This window comes from Mobula hypostoma, chromosome 8 (genome assembly GCF_963921235.1).
Source record: "Mobula hypostoma chromosome 8, sMobHyp1.1, whole genome shotgun sequence".
NCBI classification, from domain to species: Eukaryota; Metazoa; Chordata; class Chondrichthyes; order Myliobatiformes; family Myliobatidae; genus Mobula; species Mobula hypostoma.
Window position 1 is genome coordinate 63,651,462 of NC_086104.1, and position 15,021 is coordinate 63,666,482.

At 44.6% G+C, this 15,021-nt stretch overlaps 1 protein-coding gene across 6 annotated transcripts in view; it reads left to right on the forward strand.

The window, feature by feature from the left end:
* The window catches only part of si:zfos-1056e6.1 (uncharacterized protein LOC107988029 homolog), a 127,250-nt gene that overhangs the window by 87,920 nt on the left and 24,309 nt on the right, over positions 1-15,021 (forward strand). For 5 of the 6 annotated variants that reach the window (XM_063055990.1, XM_063055989.1, XM_063055988.1 and 2 more), the window contains one exon: positions 10,680-10,742. The exons of the other annotated variant lie outside the window; for it this stretch is intronic. In XM_063055990.1, the coding sequence (XP_062912060.1) occupies positions 10,680-10,742 (63 nt within the window). The remainder of the gene's footprint in view (positions 1-10,679; positions 10,743-15,021) is intronic. 6 annotated transcript variants of the gene reach the window in all.

Sequence of the window (15,021 nt, forward strand, 5' to 3'; positions counted from 1 at the left end):
TGGCTAGTGGCGTTTCTCAGGGGTCAGTATTGGGGCCGTTACTTTTCACATTGTTTGTCAATGATTTAGAGAATGGTATTGATGGCTTTGTGACAAAGCGTGCGGATGATACGAAGATAGGTGGAGGGATAGGTAGTGCTGAGGAAGCAATGTGATTGCAGCAGGACTTAGACAAATTGGAAGAATGGACAAATAAAGTGGCAGATGGAATACCGTGTTGTGAAATGTATTTTGGTAAAAGGAACAATAGTGCAGACTATTATATAAATAGGGAGAAAATTCAAACATCAGGGGTGCAGAGGGACTTAGCAGTCCTCGTACAGACTCCCAGGAGGTTAATTTACAGGTTGAGTCTGTGGTAAAGAAGGCAAATTCAATATTGGCATTTATTTCAAGGGGAATAGAATATAAAAACAAGGAGATAATACTAAGGCTTTATAAGACACTGGTCAGGCCGCACTTGGAGTATTATCAACAGTTTTGGGTCCTGTATCTCAGAAAGGATGTGTTGTCATTGGAGAGAATCCAGAGGTGGTACACGAGGATGATTCCAGGAATGAAAGGGTTAACATGTGATGGGTATTTGGCAGTTTGGGCCTGTGCTCACTGGAATTCAGAAAACTGCATTTTGATCTCACTGAAAGCTATATGGTGGATGTGGAGAGGATGTTTCCTGTGGTGGGGGTATCCAGAACTAAAAGGTATGGCCTCAAAACTGAGGGGCGACCTTTTAGAACAGAGCTAAGAAGAATTTTTTTTTAGCCAGAGAGTCGTAAATCTCTGGAATGCTCTGCTACAGACTGTGGTGGAGGCCAGGCCCATGGGTATATTTAAAGTGGAAGTTGATAGTTTCCTGATTGGCCAGGGCATCAAAGGATATGGCGAGAAGACGTGTGTAAGAGGTTCAGTGGGAACCGGGATCAGACATTATAGAATATTGGAGCAGACACGTTGGGCTGTATGGCCTAATTCTGCTCTTATGTCTTATGGTTTTATGGGTTAATGGGTGGAGCAACTCATTAGGGCCTGTTCCAAGCTGCATCTCTAAATAAAAAAGTTGAAAAAAATGTAAATGGAAGGACTCAGGAGCATTGGGGTGAAAATCTACAGTTCCTGGAAAGCAGCAACAGAAGGAGAGAGGATGAGAAGGTGTCAAGCATGAAAGCTGAGAAGTCACGTTGCAACTATATAAAAATTTGGGGAGGCAGCACTTGGAATATTCTTTATATAATTCTGGTTACTGCATTATACGAACATCTGGATGATTCCTGTATTAGAGAGTATCAACTTTAAGGAGGGGTTGGGCAAACTTAGATAGTTTTCTCTTGAACTTTGGCAAATGATACATGAGGGTGTCAAACTGTTATATTCCTAGTGTGGTTTTTTTTGCTTGTTTAACTTTCCTATGTATGCTTACAACTTTAATATAAGACCATTAGACCTAGAGCAGAATTAGGCCATTTGGGCCATCGACTCTTCTCTGCCATTTCATCATGGTTGATCCATTTCTCTCTCAACCCCAGTCTCCTGCCTTCTCCCCATAACCCTTTATGCCCTGACTAATCAAGAACCTACCAACCTCCACCTTGCATACACCCAGTGAGCCAGCCTCTATAGCTGCCCATGGCAATGAATTCCACAGGTTTAGCACCCTCTGGATAAAGAAATCCTTCCTCATCTTGGTTCTAATTGGACGTCTTTGTACTCTGAAGCTGTGCTCTCTGGTCCTCGACTCCCCCCCCCCCCACTGCCCCACAAAGGATACATCCTCTTCACATCCACGCTATCCTGGCCTTTCTGCATTCAATAGGTTTCAATGAGATCTACTCTCATTTTTCTAAATTCCAGCGAGTATAGGCCCATGCCTTCAATTTCTTCTCGTTTCACAAGCCATTCATTCCTGGAATCATTCTTGTGAACCTCCTCTGAACCCTATCCAATCTCATTACATCCGTACTTAAATAAGGGACTCAGAACAGCTCATAATACTCCAAATGAGGCCTCACATGTGCCTTATACAGCCTCAGTATTCCATCCTTGCTTTTATATTTGAGTCCTCTTGAAATAAATGATAACCTTGCATTCACTTTCCTCATGCCAATTTAAATTAATCTTTAGGGAATCCTGCATGAGGACTTCCAAATACCTTAGCACCTTGGATTTTTGAATTTTCTCCCCATTTAGAAAATACTTTGCTTTTATTCCTTCTACCAAAGTGCATACTATGCACTTTCCAACATTGTATTCCATCTGCCATCTCTTTGCCCATTCTCCTCATCTATTTAATTCCTTCTGCAGCCTCTCTGCTTCCTCAGCATTACCTGCCCCTTCACCTACCTTCATATTGTCCACAAACCTGGCAACAAAGCTATCAATTTCATCAGCCAAATTATTGACATACAACGTAAAAAGAAGTGGTCCCAACACAGACCCCTGTGGAAATCTACCAGTCACCAGTAGCCAATCTGAAAGGATTCCCTTTATTCCCACTCTTTGCCTCATTTCATTCAGCCAATGATCTATCCATGCTAGTATTTTTCTTGTAATACCCTGGGCTCTTATCTTGTTTAGCAGCCTCATGTGCAGCATCTTGTCAACAGCCTTTTGAAAATCTGAGTACACAAGTTTTACCTTTGTCTATCCTGCTTGTTATTTCTTCAAAAATTCCAACAAATTTGTCAGGCACAGTTTTCCTTTAAGGAATCCATGTTGACTTTGGCCTATTTTGTCATGTGCCTCCAAGTACCCCAAAACCACATCATTAACAATCGACTCCAACACCTTCGCAACCACTGAGGTCAGGCGAACTGCCCAATAATTCCCTTTCTTCTGTCTCTCTCCCTTCTTGAAGAGTGGAGTACCATTTGCAATTTTCCAGTCCTCTGGAACCATGCCAGAATCTTTTGAGTCTTGAAAGATCATTACTAATTCCTTCATAATCTTTTCAACCACCTCTTTTGGAACCCTGGGGTGTAGTGCATCAGGTCCAGGTGACTTATTTACTTCAGATCTTTCCGTTTCCACCTCCCTAGTCGTAGCAACTGCACTCACATCTGTCCCCTGACACACTCAAATTTCTGGCTTACTACTAGTGTCCGCCACAGTTAAGACTGAGGCAAAATACTTATTCAGTTTGTCCATCATTACCTTGTCCCCCGTTACTATCTCTCCAGTATTATCTTCCAGTGGTCTAAAATCTACTCCTGCCTCTGTTTTACTCTTTACATATCTGAAAAATCTTTTGGTATCATTTTTGATATTGTCTAGCTTACCTTTATATTTCATCTTTTCCTCTCTTTTTCCCTTTTTTTAGCTGCCTTCTGTTGATTTTAAAAAGTTCCCCAGTCCTCTCACTTCCCATAAATATATGCTCTATTTTATGCCCTCTCTCTTGCTATATGTTGGCTTTGACTTTCTTTGTCAGGCTTAGTCGGGCCTTTAGAATATTTTCTCTTCTTTGGGATGTATCTTATCCTGCATCTTCTGAATTGCTCCTAGAAACTCCTGCCATTGCTGCTCTGCTGTCATCTTTGCTTATAGCCCCTTTCAATCAAATTTGCCAGCTCCTCTCCCATGCCTCTGTAATTCCCTTTACTCTGCTGTAGTACCGATAGATCTAACTTTAGCTTCTTCCTGTCAAATTGCAGGGAGATTTGTATCATGTTATGATCATTGTTATCTAAGGGTTCCTTTAACATAAGCTCCCGGATCGTATTGGGTTAATTACACAATATTCAATCAAGAATAGCTGATCCCCTAGTGAGCTCAACCAAAGCTGCACCAAAAAGCCATCTCGGAGGCATTCTACAAATTCTCTCTCTTGGGATCCAGCATCAACTTGATTTTCCAAATCTATCTGGATATTGAAATCCCTCATGACTAATGTAACATTTCCTTTTTGACATGCTATTTCTATTTCTCTCTGTAATTTTTAGACCATATCCTGGCTACTGTTGGGAGGCCTCCCTCTTTTGCCATCTTACCCTTGCAGTTTCTTAACTTTACCCACAAGGATTCTGCATATTCCGATCCTGTGTCACCTCTTTCTAAAGATTTGATTTCATTTTTACCAGCACAGCCAGTCCTTCTCCAATGCCAACCTGTCTTTCCTTTTGATAGATTGTATATTCTTTGATATTAAGCTCCCAAGTACAATCGTCTTTCAGCCTTGAGTCTGTGATCCCCAGAATGTCATCCCTGCCAATCTCTAACTGTGCTACAAGATCATCTGCCTTATTTCGTATACTGTGTCCTGGACACGAGACATCCCTGACCTGGCACTTGGGAGGCAACATACTGTAAATTCTGGAGTATAAGCCGACCCCCCCATTTTCAAGGTTAAAAAAAGTGACTTTTCATGTTACCTTTGTATAAGCCGACCCCTTTTGTAGAGGTTTTGGATCAGGGAGGGAAGTTTTGTAATAGGTTCCCAATGGTAAAGAATCTTCTGAAATGTAACCCCTGTGAAAACATTTAGCGCCCATCGTAATCTCGTTAAAACATAACACGGGGTGGCGGGATCAGTACGTGTACTCAGTATTGAGTTTGTGACCACCATGTACAAAAGGTTAAAACGAATGCAATATGATGCTGGCTTCAAGCTAAAGGTTGTTGATTTTGCTAAAGGAACGAATAATTCTGCAGCTGCTAAGGAGTTTAGTGTAAACAAGAAACAAGTGAGAGAGTGGAGAAAGTCAGAGGACACACTGAGGGAAATGCCAAAGACGAAATGTGCAAACCGCGGGAAAACATGCTAGTGGCCAGAACTGGAAGAAAAAGTTTTAGAGTGGGTGAATCACCAGCATACATCACCAGGATACATTGTTACCAGAAAAATGATTCGAGTTCAAGCATTGAAATGGGTGGAAAAACAGCGTGAGGTCAGCGAAAATTTCAAAGCTACATGAAGTTGGTGCACCCGATTTATGAATAGACATGATCTTGTATTCAGACAAAAAACAAAGATTGCTCAGAGGAACACTCACAATGCGCTGGAGGAACTCATCAGTTTAGTCAGCATCAGTTGAAAAGATTAGTCGACGTTTCGGGCCGAAAACCTTCGTGAGGACTGAAGGAAGAACTTTGGGGAGGGTTTGAAGAATGCTGGTAGTTGAAAAAAACAGTAATTTTAAAGACAAAGGGATGGGGGAGGGGAATCAGGGAGGTGATTGGCAGGAGAACAATGCGAAGTAGTAGAAGGAGGTGGAACTATGAGGGAGGTGATGTAAAATAGGGATAGAGGAAGGGAGGGGGAGGGAATTACCGGAAGTTGGAGAATTCTATGTTCATGCCAAGGGGCTGGGGACTACCTAGACGGTATATGAGGTGTTGCTCCTCCAACCTGAGTTTAGCCTCATCATGGCAGTAGAGGAGGCCATGTATGAACATATCTGAATGGAAATGGGAAGCAGAGTTGAAATGGGTGGCTACCAGGAGATCCTGTCTGTTGTGCCGGACGGAGCGGAGGTGCTTGACAAAGCGGTCCAGCAATCTGCGTCGGGTTTCACCGATGTAGAGGAGGCCGCACCGGATGCAATAGATGACCCCAACAGATTCGCAAGTGAAGTGTTGCCTCACCTGGAAGGACTGTTTGGGGCCCTGAATGGTGGCAACAGAGGAGGTGTAGGGACAGGTGTAGCACTTACGCTTACAGGGATAAGTGCCGGATGGGAGATCCGTGGGGAGGGACCGATCCCTGCAGAAAGTGGAGAGGGAAAGATGTGCTTAGTGGTGAGGTCCTGTTGAAGGTGGCAGAAGTTGCGGAGGATAATGTGCTGGATCCGGAGGCTGGTGGGGTGGTAGGTGAGGACGAGGGGAATTTTGTCCCTGTTGTGGTGGCGGGAGGATGGGGTGAGGGCCGAAGTGCGGGAAATGGAGGAGATGCGGGTGAGGGCATCATTGATGATGGTAGAAGGGAGACCACCATCCTTAAAGAAAGGACATTTGAGATGTCCTGGAATGGAAAGTCTCATCCTGGGAGCAGATGCGGCGGAGATGGAGGAACTGGGAATAGGGAATGGCATTTTTGCATGTGGCGAGGTGGGAAGAGGTATTGTCGAGGTAGTTATGAGAGTCAGTGGGCTTGTAGAAGATGTCAGTGGACAGTCTATGTCCAGAGATGGAGACCGAGACATCAAGACAGGGGAGAGAAGTGTCAGTGGACTTGTTGGGGTCATCTATTGCATCCGTCTAGGTAGTCTCCAGTCCCTTGGCATGAACATAGAATTCTCCAACTTCCGGTATTTCCCTCCCCCTCCCTTCTTCTATCCCTATTTTACATCACCTCCCTCATAGTTCCACCTCCTTCTACTACTTCGCATTGTTCTCCTGCCAATCACCTCCCTGCTTCCCCTCCCTCATCCCTTTGTCTTTAAAATTACTGTTTTTTTCAACTACCAGCATTCTTCAAACCCTCCCCAAAGTTCTTCCTTCAGTCCTGACGAAGGGTTTTGGCCCAAAACGTCGACTAATCTTTTCAACTGATGCTGACTGACCTGCTGAGTTCCTCCAGCGCATTGTGAGTGTTCCTTTGACTACAGCATCTGCAGATTATTTTGTGTTAAAGATTGCTCAGAAGTTGCTGAGCGACCTTCAGATTAAGATTACGGCCTTCCAATCATTTGAAATCAAGCATCAATAGGCACATTCTTACCTGCTCTCACTGGTTGGTAACATGGACAAGACACTAATGTTCTTTGATTTTGCTGGCAACTGCTTCAATCAGAAGGGGGAGAAAACAGTCCTTGTCAAAACAACTGAACACGAAAAGCAACATTTTACTGTCGTGTTAACGTGTATGGCTGATGGGACCAAACTACCACCGATGGTGATTTTTAAGAGGAAAACATTCCCAAAGAAAGAAAAATTCCCGTGGGGTGTTGTTGTTTACGTTCAAGAATGCAGCTGGATGGATGAAGCGGGTTGCTTGAAGTAGGTTAAAGAGGTGTGGCATCGACGTTCTGAAGGTTTCAGGAAGGAAAAGTCGCTACTTGTCTGGGACATGTTCAAAGTGCACTTGTCAGGTGAGACAAAAGCAGCACTGAAAGCTGAAAATATGGACATTACAGTCATCCCCGGTGGTTCGACGTCCGTGCTCCAGCCACTAGATGTGAGTTTAAACAGACCATTCAAAGAATTCGTGCGTCGACAGTGGAACGAATGGATGATGTCTGGAAATCAGTCATTCACTCCAGCAGGAAATATGAGGGCCGCATCTCTAGCTACAGTTTGCGAGTGGTAGTGCAATCGTGGGAGGAAATGAAGGCCGAGTGCATTGTGAAGGCCTTCAAGAAGTGCAGCATCAGCAATGCTTTGAATGACACTGAAGATCATTTGCTTTGGAAAGAAGACGATGGAGATTTGGCAGCCAGTAAAGCTGCATATGACGATGTTGAAGCAGAAATTGACAATCCTTACGATGATATGGTGACTGCTGAAGAATGGGACGCGATTTTCGGAGAGTCAGATAATGAAGAGTGTGGGAGTTTCAAGCTCTGAATGTTTGACGACAATAGTGTGTACAAGTAAATTGAGAAACAGAATGTTTTGTAGATCTTTTCTTTTGTGTAGATTTCATAAGCGTTTGTATTTTCATTTGTATTTGACTCAAAAGCAGCCAATAAATACGACCGGTCTTCCATGTATTTGTTTTTCCAAAGTTGGTACCCTCTGTATAAGCCAACCCCCTAATTTTAGACCAAAATTTAGGGCCAAATTCTCAGCTCATACACCGGAATTTACGGTGCCATCTCAGTCACTCTATCACCTCCACAGACTCTCCAATCTACTCCTCTAACTGCATTCTTCTTCTCCCCTCTTCCCTTCTGAGCCACCCATAATCATCAATCTCCACTCTCTGGCCACTTTATTAGGTACACCTGGTCTTTAGTGCAAATATCTAATCAGTCAATCGTGTGGCAGCAACTCATGGTCAAGAGGTTTAGCTGAGAGGAGGAATATTCCAGTAGGACCCTGGAGTCCTGATTAGAGTTTTGGAGCAAAGAGCTGAACCTGCTGTTGGGAGTTGCTGTTAGGCAGGAAGGGGATGGAGTAGAGATGGCAGGAAGAGACAGAGAAGATGGAAGTAGTGAAAGGGAGATGGTATTGGGTGATAGGAGTTGACTGGTGGAAGGTGAGTGGCACATTTCTTGGAAATGGAAAAATAAGCAGCTGATTGAAGATTGTTGTGGTGATGAAGGCAATAGACTAGATTTAAATTAAAGAAGGAAGGAAGAGTGTAAAGGTTTGTTGAGTTTTGAATGTGGACCTGTTTCTGATATCAATACAATCCAGCTAAGGATTTGAAAAAATCATTAGGAGATATTGTGAGTACAAAACCTTTAAGAGATGGGACACTATTTGTGTTTTGTAAACATTTTAAGCAATTTGAGAAAGCTTTGGGGTTAAAAGCTGTGAGAGGAAGGAAAGTAACACCAAGGAATCCTGTTGAATGATAGTGGCTTTGGGGAGTAATCTCTGGAGTGCCTCAAGATGTATCCATGGACTAGTTGGGGGAAAAGTTGTGGATTGTAAACATTTAAGAGTTTTGTGGTAGAGTAAGAAGAGCATCTCTGAGTGTAAAACATGTCAAACCTTGCAGTGGATAGGCTACAGTAGCAAAAGACCACAAAGGGTTCCATTCAGCTACCTGGTAGTAGCTACAGAGTGAATGTATACTGAGTGAATGTATACAGCGTGAAGTGCACTGAGAGCGGTAAGCGTAAAGAAGGTGGGGGCTTACTGTTCTGGTTAACAATGGATGGTGCAATCCTGGTCATATTACGATCGAGGAACGTGTTTGTAGATCGGATATTGAACTTTTTGCTGTTGCACTCCGGCCATATTCCACCGAGATACAACACTGGGCATCATGGGAGGTTGTTCCTGCCGTGGCCATCGAACTTTGCAGCTCCTCCCGTGGAGGGTCAGACACCCTGAGCCAATAGGCTGGTCCTGGACTTAGTCCCATCTGGCACAGTTTGCATTTTGTTGTTTGATTGTTTGTGGTTTTTGTATTGCTATATTTATGCTCTATTCTTGGTTGGTGCAGCTGTAACGAAACCCAATTTCCCTCAGGATCAATAAAGTATATCTATCTATCTATCTATAATCGTTCAGTAAATTTTCTCGCCATTTACAAGACTGAGACCTTACAGAAATTCATAAAATTTACGATAGGTACAGATAATTGAGCCATTTTCAGGTTGGAAATGTCAAATACTAGAGAGTGTAGCTTTAAGATGAGAGGCGGAAGTTTAAAGAAAATATACAGGATGAGATGTTTTACAGAGAGTGGTAGCGTGCTGACATGGGAAGCAGATATGATAGTAATGTTTAAGACATATTTAGATAGACACACAAACATGCAAGGAAAAGAGGGATAGAGACAGGGTGCAACTTGATGGGGGTTATTTTCCTTTAGCATTATTGTCGGCATGCCACTGTGGGCTGAAGGGCCTGTTCCTGTGCTGTACTATTCTAATATACAGAGAACACTTCTTTAAACACTGCCAAAGTTTATATCTGCCAAAGAAAGCAGATGGGATCTTGGTTTAAGATCTCAAATACAATACTTCTGAATGCTTCCACAGATCTGTAGTGGAATGATAGCCCAGATGGTTTATGTGCTTCAGTCTCAATCGTAGGCCTTGAACACAATCTTGTGACTTTAATGGGAATACACAACCTAATCGACAACTGAAATGTAAGGTAGTAACAAATCCTTTTATTGATTGCATGCTTTTTTATTTGAAATAATATTTGGATATTTAAAACCTTTAATTGTTTTTGCTGTTTCTTTGTTCTAATTCATTTTGCAAGCTTCAGCCAAGCAAAGTCACATGTCTTTGCAATATAATATTTAAAAACCTGACATATTTATATTGCGCTCATTCCAAAGGCAACATCCCTTGATTTTGGTGTCCAAAAGTGAATGGAGAACTCCAGCCGTAATTTGACCCAGTCTTTGTTCAATTGGGTATACTGCATACACTCAGTGGCCACTTTGTTAGGTACACCTGTACACCTGCTCACTAAAGCAAATAGCCAAGCATGTGGCAGCAACTCCATGCGTAAAAGCTGCACACATGGTGAAGAGGTTCAGTTGTTGTTCAGACCAAACATCAGAATGGGGAAGAAATGTGATATAAGTGACTTTGGCTGTGAAATTATTGTTGGTGCCAAACACTGTGGTTTGAGTATCTCAGAAACTGATGATCTCCTTGGATTTCATGCACAACAGTTTCTAAAATTTACAAAGAATGGTGCCAGAAACAAATGCATCCAGTGAACGGCAGTTCAGTAGGTGAAAATGTCTTATTAATGAGAGAGGTCAGAGGGGAATGAGCAGAATAGTTCAAGGTGATAGGAAGGTGACAGTAACTTAAATAACCATGCACTACAACAATGGTGTGTAGAAGAACATCTTTGTATGCATAACATGTTGAACCTTGAAGTGGATGGGCTATAGGAGGTAATTAATAAAGTGGCCATTGATTGTATATCTCACTTGTGTCATGAGATGACTTGATATTTAATGGTTATTGTGCTTGTATCATCAAAAATGTTGATATAATTTTTATACAAGGAATCTGGAGGAAATGATTTTTTTCTTCATTTCCCCATCTGTATTTGCATTTAATTAATTTCATTATATTTCCTTATTGCCAAATTTCTTTTAGATTGAGAGGTCAGAAAAACTAGCGCCAGAAATAAAAATGAAGTGGCAAGACAAGCTACACGAGGTAGCCATTTTTTGCTGTCAATGTGTAGATTATAAATGTGAATAATGTAATACATGTTTAATGAACAAAATTGAAAATTGATTGTAAATTTACTTCCTGGTACCTTTGAAATATGTAAACAAGTGTAATTCATTCTACTGCCGAAGGAAATGGAGAGGATTTCGGTAAGAGCAGCATCAATGGTGAAGGAAGGAAACTCCCTTGTCTGAAGAAGGAGAACATCTCTAATGTACTGGAAGAGAAAGTCTCATCCTGGGAACAGATGTGGTGGAGATGAAGGAATTGAAAAAAGGGAATAGCATTTTTACAGGAGACAAGGTGGGAAGTGGTATAGTCAAGATAACCATGGGAATCACTAGATATATAAAATATATTGGTAGACAGTTTGTCTCCAGAGATGGAGAACAAGGGGAGAGACTATCAGAAATGATAGTGAATCAAGTGAATTTAAGGGCAGGGTGGAAGTTTAAGGCAAAGTTGATGAAATTGACGAGCTCAGTATCGGCAAATGGAGCAGCACTAATGCAGCCATCAATGTAGTGCAGAAAGATTAGGGAAGCATTACCCGGGGAGGCTAGGAGCTTACTGTTCCATGTAGCCAATGAATAGAAGGCATAGCTGGGGCCGATGTGGGTGCCCATGGGTACCCGTTGAATCTGGAGAAAGAGGGACACATTCTCTTAGCCTCCATCCCTGTCAAACCTTTTCACGATCTTTTATGTTTCAGTAAGATCACCTCTCACTCTTCGAATCTCAAGAAGCTACAGACTCTAATTGTTACAGATTCTTATGATAATATCTTCACACCTGGAATTAATCTAGTAAACCTCCTCCGCACTGCCACAAAATCAAGTATATTTTCTTTACATAAGGAAATGTAAACTGCATGCAGTGATCCTGGAAAGCCTCATCAAAATCCAGTATTGTCATAGTTGAAAGTCAAATGATATTTTACTCTCTATCCCATATTCGATAGGCTCAGGCCATTTAAATCACATTCTGTATTTCTATTTTTCGTACCCAAATCTATAACCTTGTATTTTTCTACATTATACTGAAGCAGTGAAAGATTGACCCACTCATTTTGTCTTTAGGTAGAATCTTGTGTCCTCTTCTCAACTTGGTTTTGCACACATCTTTGAATGAATAGCGTATATTAATATGCAATTAATATTCAAACATATCGTGGCATTCTGGGGACATGGTCAACAACCCACACCAGCATTCCTAGTGGTCCTTGTTATTTGTTGTTCTTGTTTTAAAATGTGTTTGTGGGATAATGGTGGGATGTTCAAGTTCATTTATTGTTAATTTTAGCTGAGGTTTTAGAGTTATTCGCCTGTGTTTACGGGTCACACTGACTGTAACCGGGGTAGAGTGATGATCACCTCCCCCATCTGAATGAGACGGAGCATTTCTCTCCCCAGGTCACAGTGCCCAGTCTGTTTTTGTGCTGCGTATAATAAAACCAGCAGCTGAGCTAAACGAGCCTCTCTCCTCTGTCATTGGTGTCAGGAGTGTAATTAGAAATTGACAGTGAGATTGAAGAGCTATAACGTCAGATGGAGTGCCTTAAGACCCGGGAAATAAGTTGAGGGACCGAGCAGTATGCCCTTTTCTGCATCCTGGGGTGGGCTCTCGAAGACGGGACACTGACACGGATGGAGGCCCTTGGGACTCAGCATCGTACCGTTCCAGGGAAGCCTGACGGAGCAAATGTACCCAGGCTCCCCATCCCAGGGGACACAGCAGAGCGCATCACCTGCCTCACTTGTGGTCTGCACCAAGGAACCAAAACACTGCAGCCATGGGAGGATGGGCAACGTGGCAGGCGTTGCCAGTGCCGCCGGGGTAAGAGGAAGAACGATGAGGCTCAGCAATTAACACCACAAGGTCCACCCTGAAGCTCCCCAGATGCAGTGGTACCAGCTTCCTGAAGCCTTTCCTGGCGCAAGTCAAATGCCACATGGCACGATGGGTGGAGCCCCACCAAGACTGTGACGCACCTTGTCCTGGTGCTGCGGGCCCTCCTCAACCTAACACCAGCTGTGCAGCGCGAATGCAGGGCCCTCATAGCAATGCTGTAGCGGCATCTTGAGCAGAGGTCATCAGAGTAAGTAATGAGGGAAGAACTGGGCAGCAGACAGTGCCATGTGGGCGAAAGCCTGGGGGCATTAACAGCAGATCTCTGCCACTGTGCCCAGCATGGCTAACCCCAGTTCTTTCCTACGGCCCACAAAGAGCTTGCCCTCCATGCCTTTGCATGATGTCAGAGTGCCTTCAGCAGCATATTCGCCTGACATCACCATCGTCACTGGCCGAGGTGGAGAGGGCCGAAGCAATTTTAGCCTTCCACCTAGTGTCTAGTGTCATCAAGACAGAGGAGGAGCCCTTGAGACAGATCATGCCACAGAGTGATCGCTGCTACCGCTGTGGCGAGGCAGGCCGTGTTGCCCGGGACTGCTCCACACCAGCGACATGTCACAGCCCAGCACAGCCATCGGGAGGTGCCAAGCAGACAGTGCTGCCTGAGGCCTCCATCAGAATCCCTCCATTGTCGCCTCTCTGGGTAGGCCATTTGGGTGAAGAGCAAGGCTTAGAGGTGGATTGCGTGGTGGAGGACATCAGATGCTGTGTGTTGGTGGACATGGTGTCAGCCATCACTATCATCCCAGTGTCCTCCCCAACATTGTCCTGCCTAACATTATCCTGCCATCCTGCCTGGGTGGACAATGACAGCGGCCCATTTGGCTGTGTGGTGATGAGAGGGGAGAGGTGGCTGTTCACACATTGGAGCACGAGGTGTGGCTCGCCGACATCTGGGTGTTCTGCATTATTGGTCTGGACCTGCTGTCGTGCTGGTGGGCCTGTGTGGATATGCCGGGGGCAACATGCTACCTCTGCACTGAAGCCTTGGCTCTCTGGCAGGGCAGCTCCAGAAAGTGGACCAGGCAGGCAGGCAACAAACACCACTGGTCTCACAGCGGCACGCTGTACTGCAGCGCACCCCGCGGTGGCCCAGCGCATCACAGCGGAGCCAGGGACGTGCGATGGTGGCGGCGCTTCAGGTGGTAGCCAGTGGCAAGGTGGACCTCCCCACCAGCAGTGAGATGGCCTGGGTGAGGGGATGGTTGCGCGTGGCAGAGGTCTCTGCCCTGGATCGAGAGACCAAAGCCCTATACTCTCAGTGGGACACGCTGGAGACCCTCCAGCAGGTTGACGTTTGGGTGGCGTCAGGCATCTCCTGCAGCTGGTAGTTCCCTGGGGGATTCTCACTACGGTGCTACGATCGGTGCGCGGGCTGGCGGGGGTGGGCATTTCGGGGTTGCAAAGACATTGGGCAAGCTGTGTGAATGCTTCTGTTGGCCTGGATACAGGCAGGCATGGAGATGTTCATACTTGCGCATCCCAGAAGGGGCCAGGCCGTCAATCTAGGGTACCAATGTAGCAGTAGATGGGGGGAGCCCAGGTATAGTCTACTGCTCCACTCAGGAGAAGGGACTATCCCCCAAGCTTGGAAGGTGCTGGAAGAGGCTGGGAGAGGTGCTTGACCACATCTCCGATGTCGTACACCAGGTGCGAATGCCTGAGCGGCAGAAGGACCGGCTGGTACGGTATCAGCCCTTGGCTGCCACCGAACCGGCGAGGCTGAAGGAAGGAAGGAAGTAACATTCTGGGTACCCTGCCTCTTGCCTCACCCAACAGTTCCTCCCTTGGGGGAGGGCCACAGATACTCCACAGTGTCCAGGCGATGGTGTCGACCGCCACTGGGACTTTTGGACTTGCTGTGGATTCTGGGGTTGCCTGGGACAGCTGACCCCTCAGGTGGGGGCAGTGTGCCTGTCTGGGGGCATGGTTGACAGCCCACCCCAGTATTCCTACTGGCCAGTGCTATTTATTGTTCTGGTTTAAAATGCGTTGATGGGAATATTGTGGGATGTTCAAGTTCATTTAATGTTACATTTTAACTTGGGTTATACAGTTATTCGCTTGTGTTTGTGGGTGGTCCTGACTGTAACCGGGTGCGTGATAATCACCTCCGTCGTCTGTATGAGACTAAGTGGTTCTGTTTTCTGGTCATACCTCCTGGTTTGTTTTTTGTGCTTATTGCAATAAAACCAGAAGTTGAGCTAAACTAGCTTCTCTTGTCTGTCATCATAGACCAAATGCTCACGACAATATGGTTCTTTCATTGATGTTAAATAGCTGAAGACCCAGAACTGAACAATTTGGCATTGCATTGATTACATTTTGCCAACCTGAAACGGCCCATTTGTCT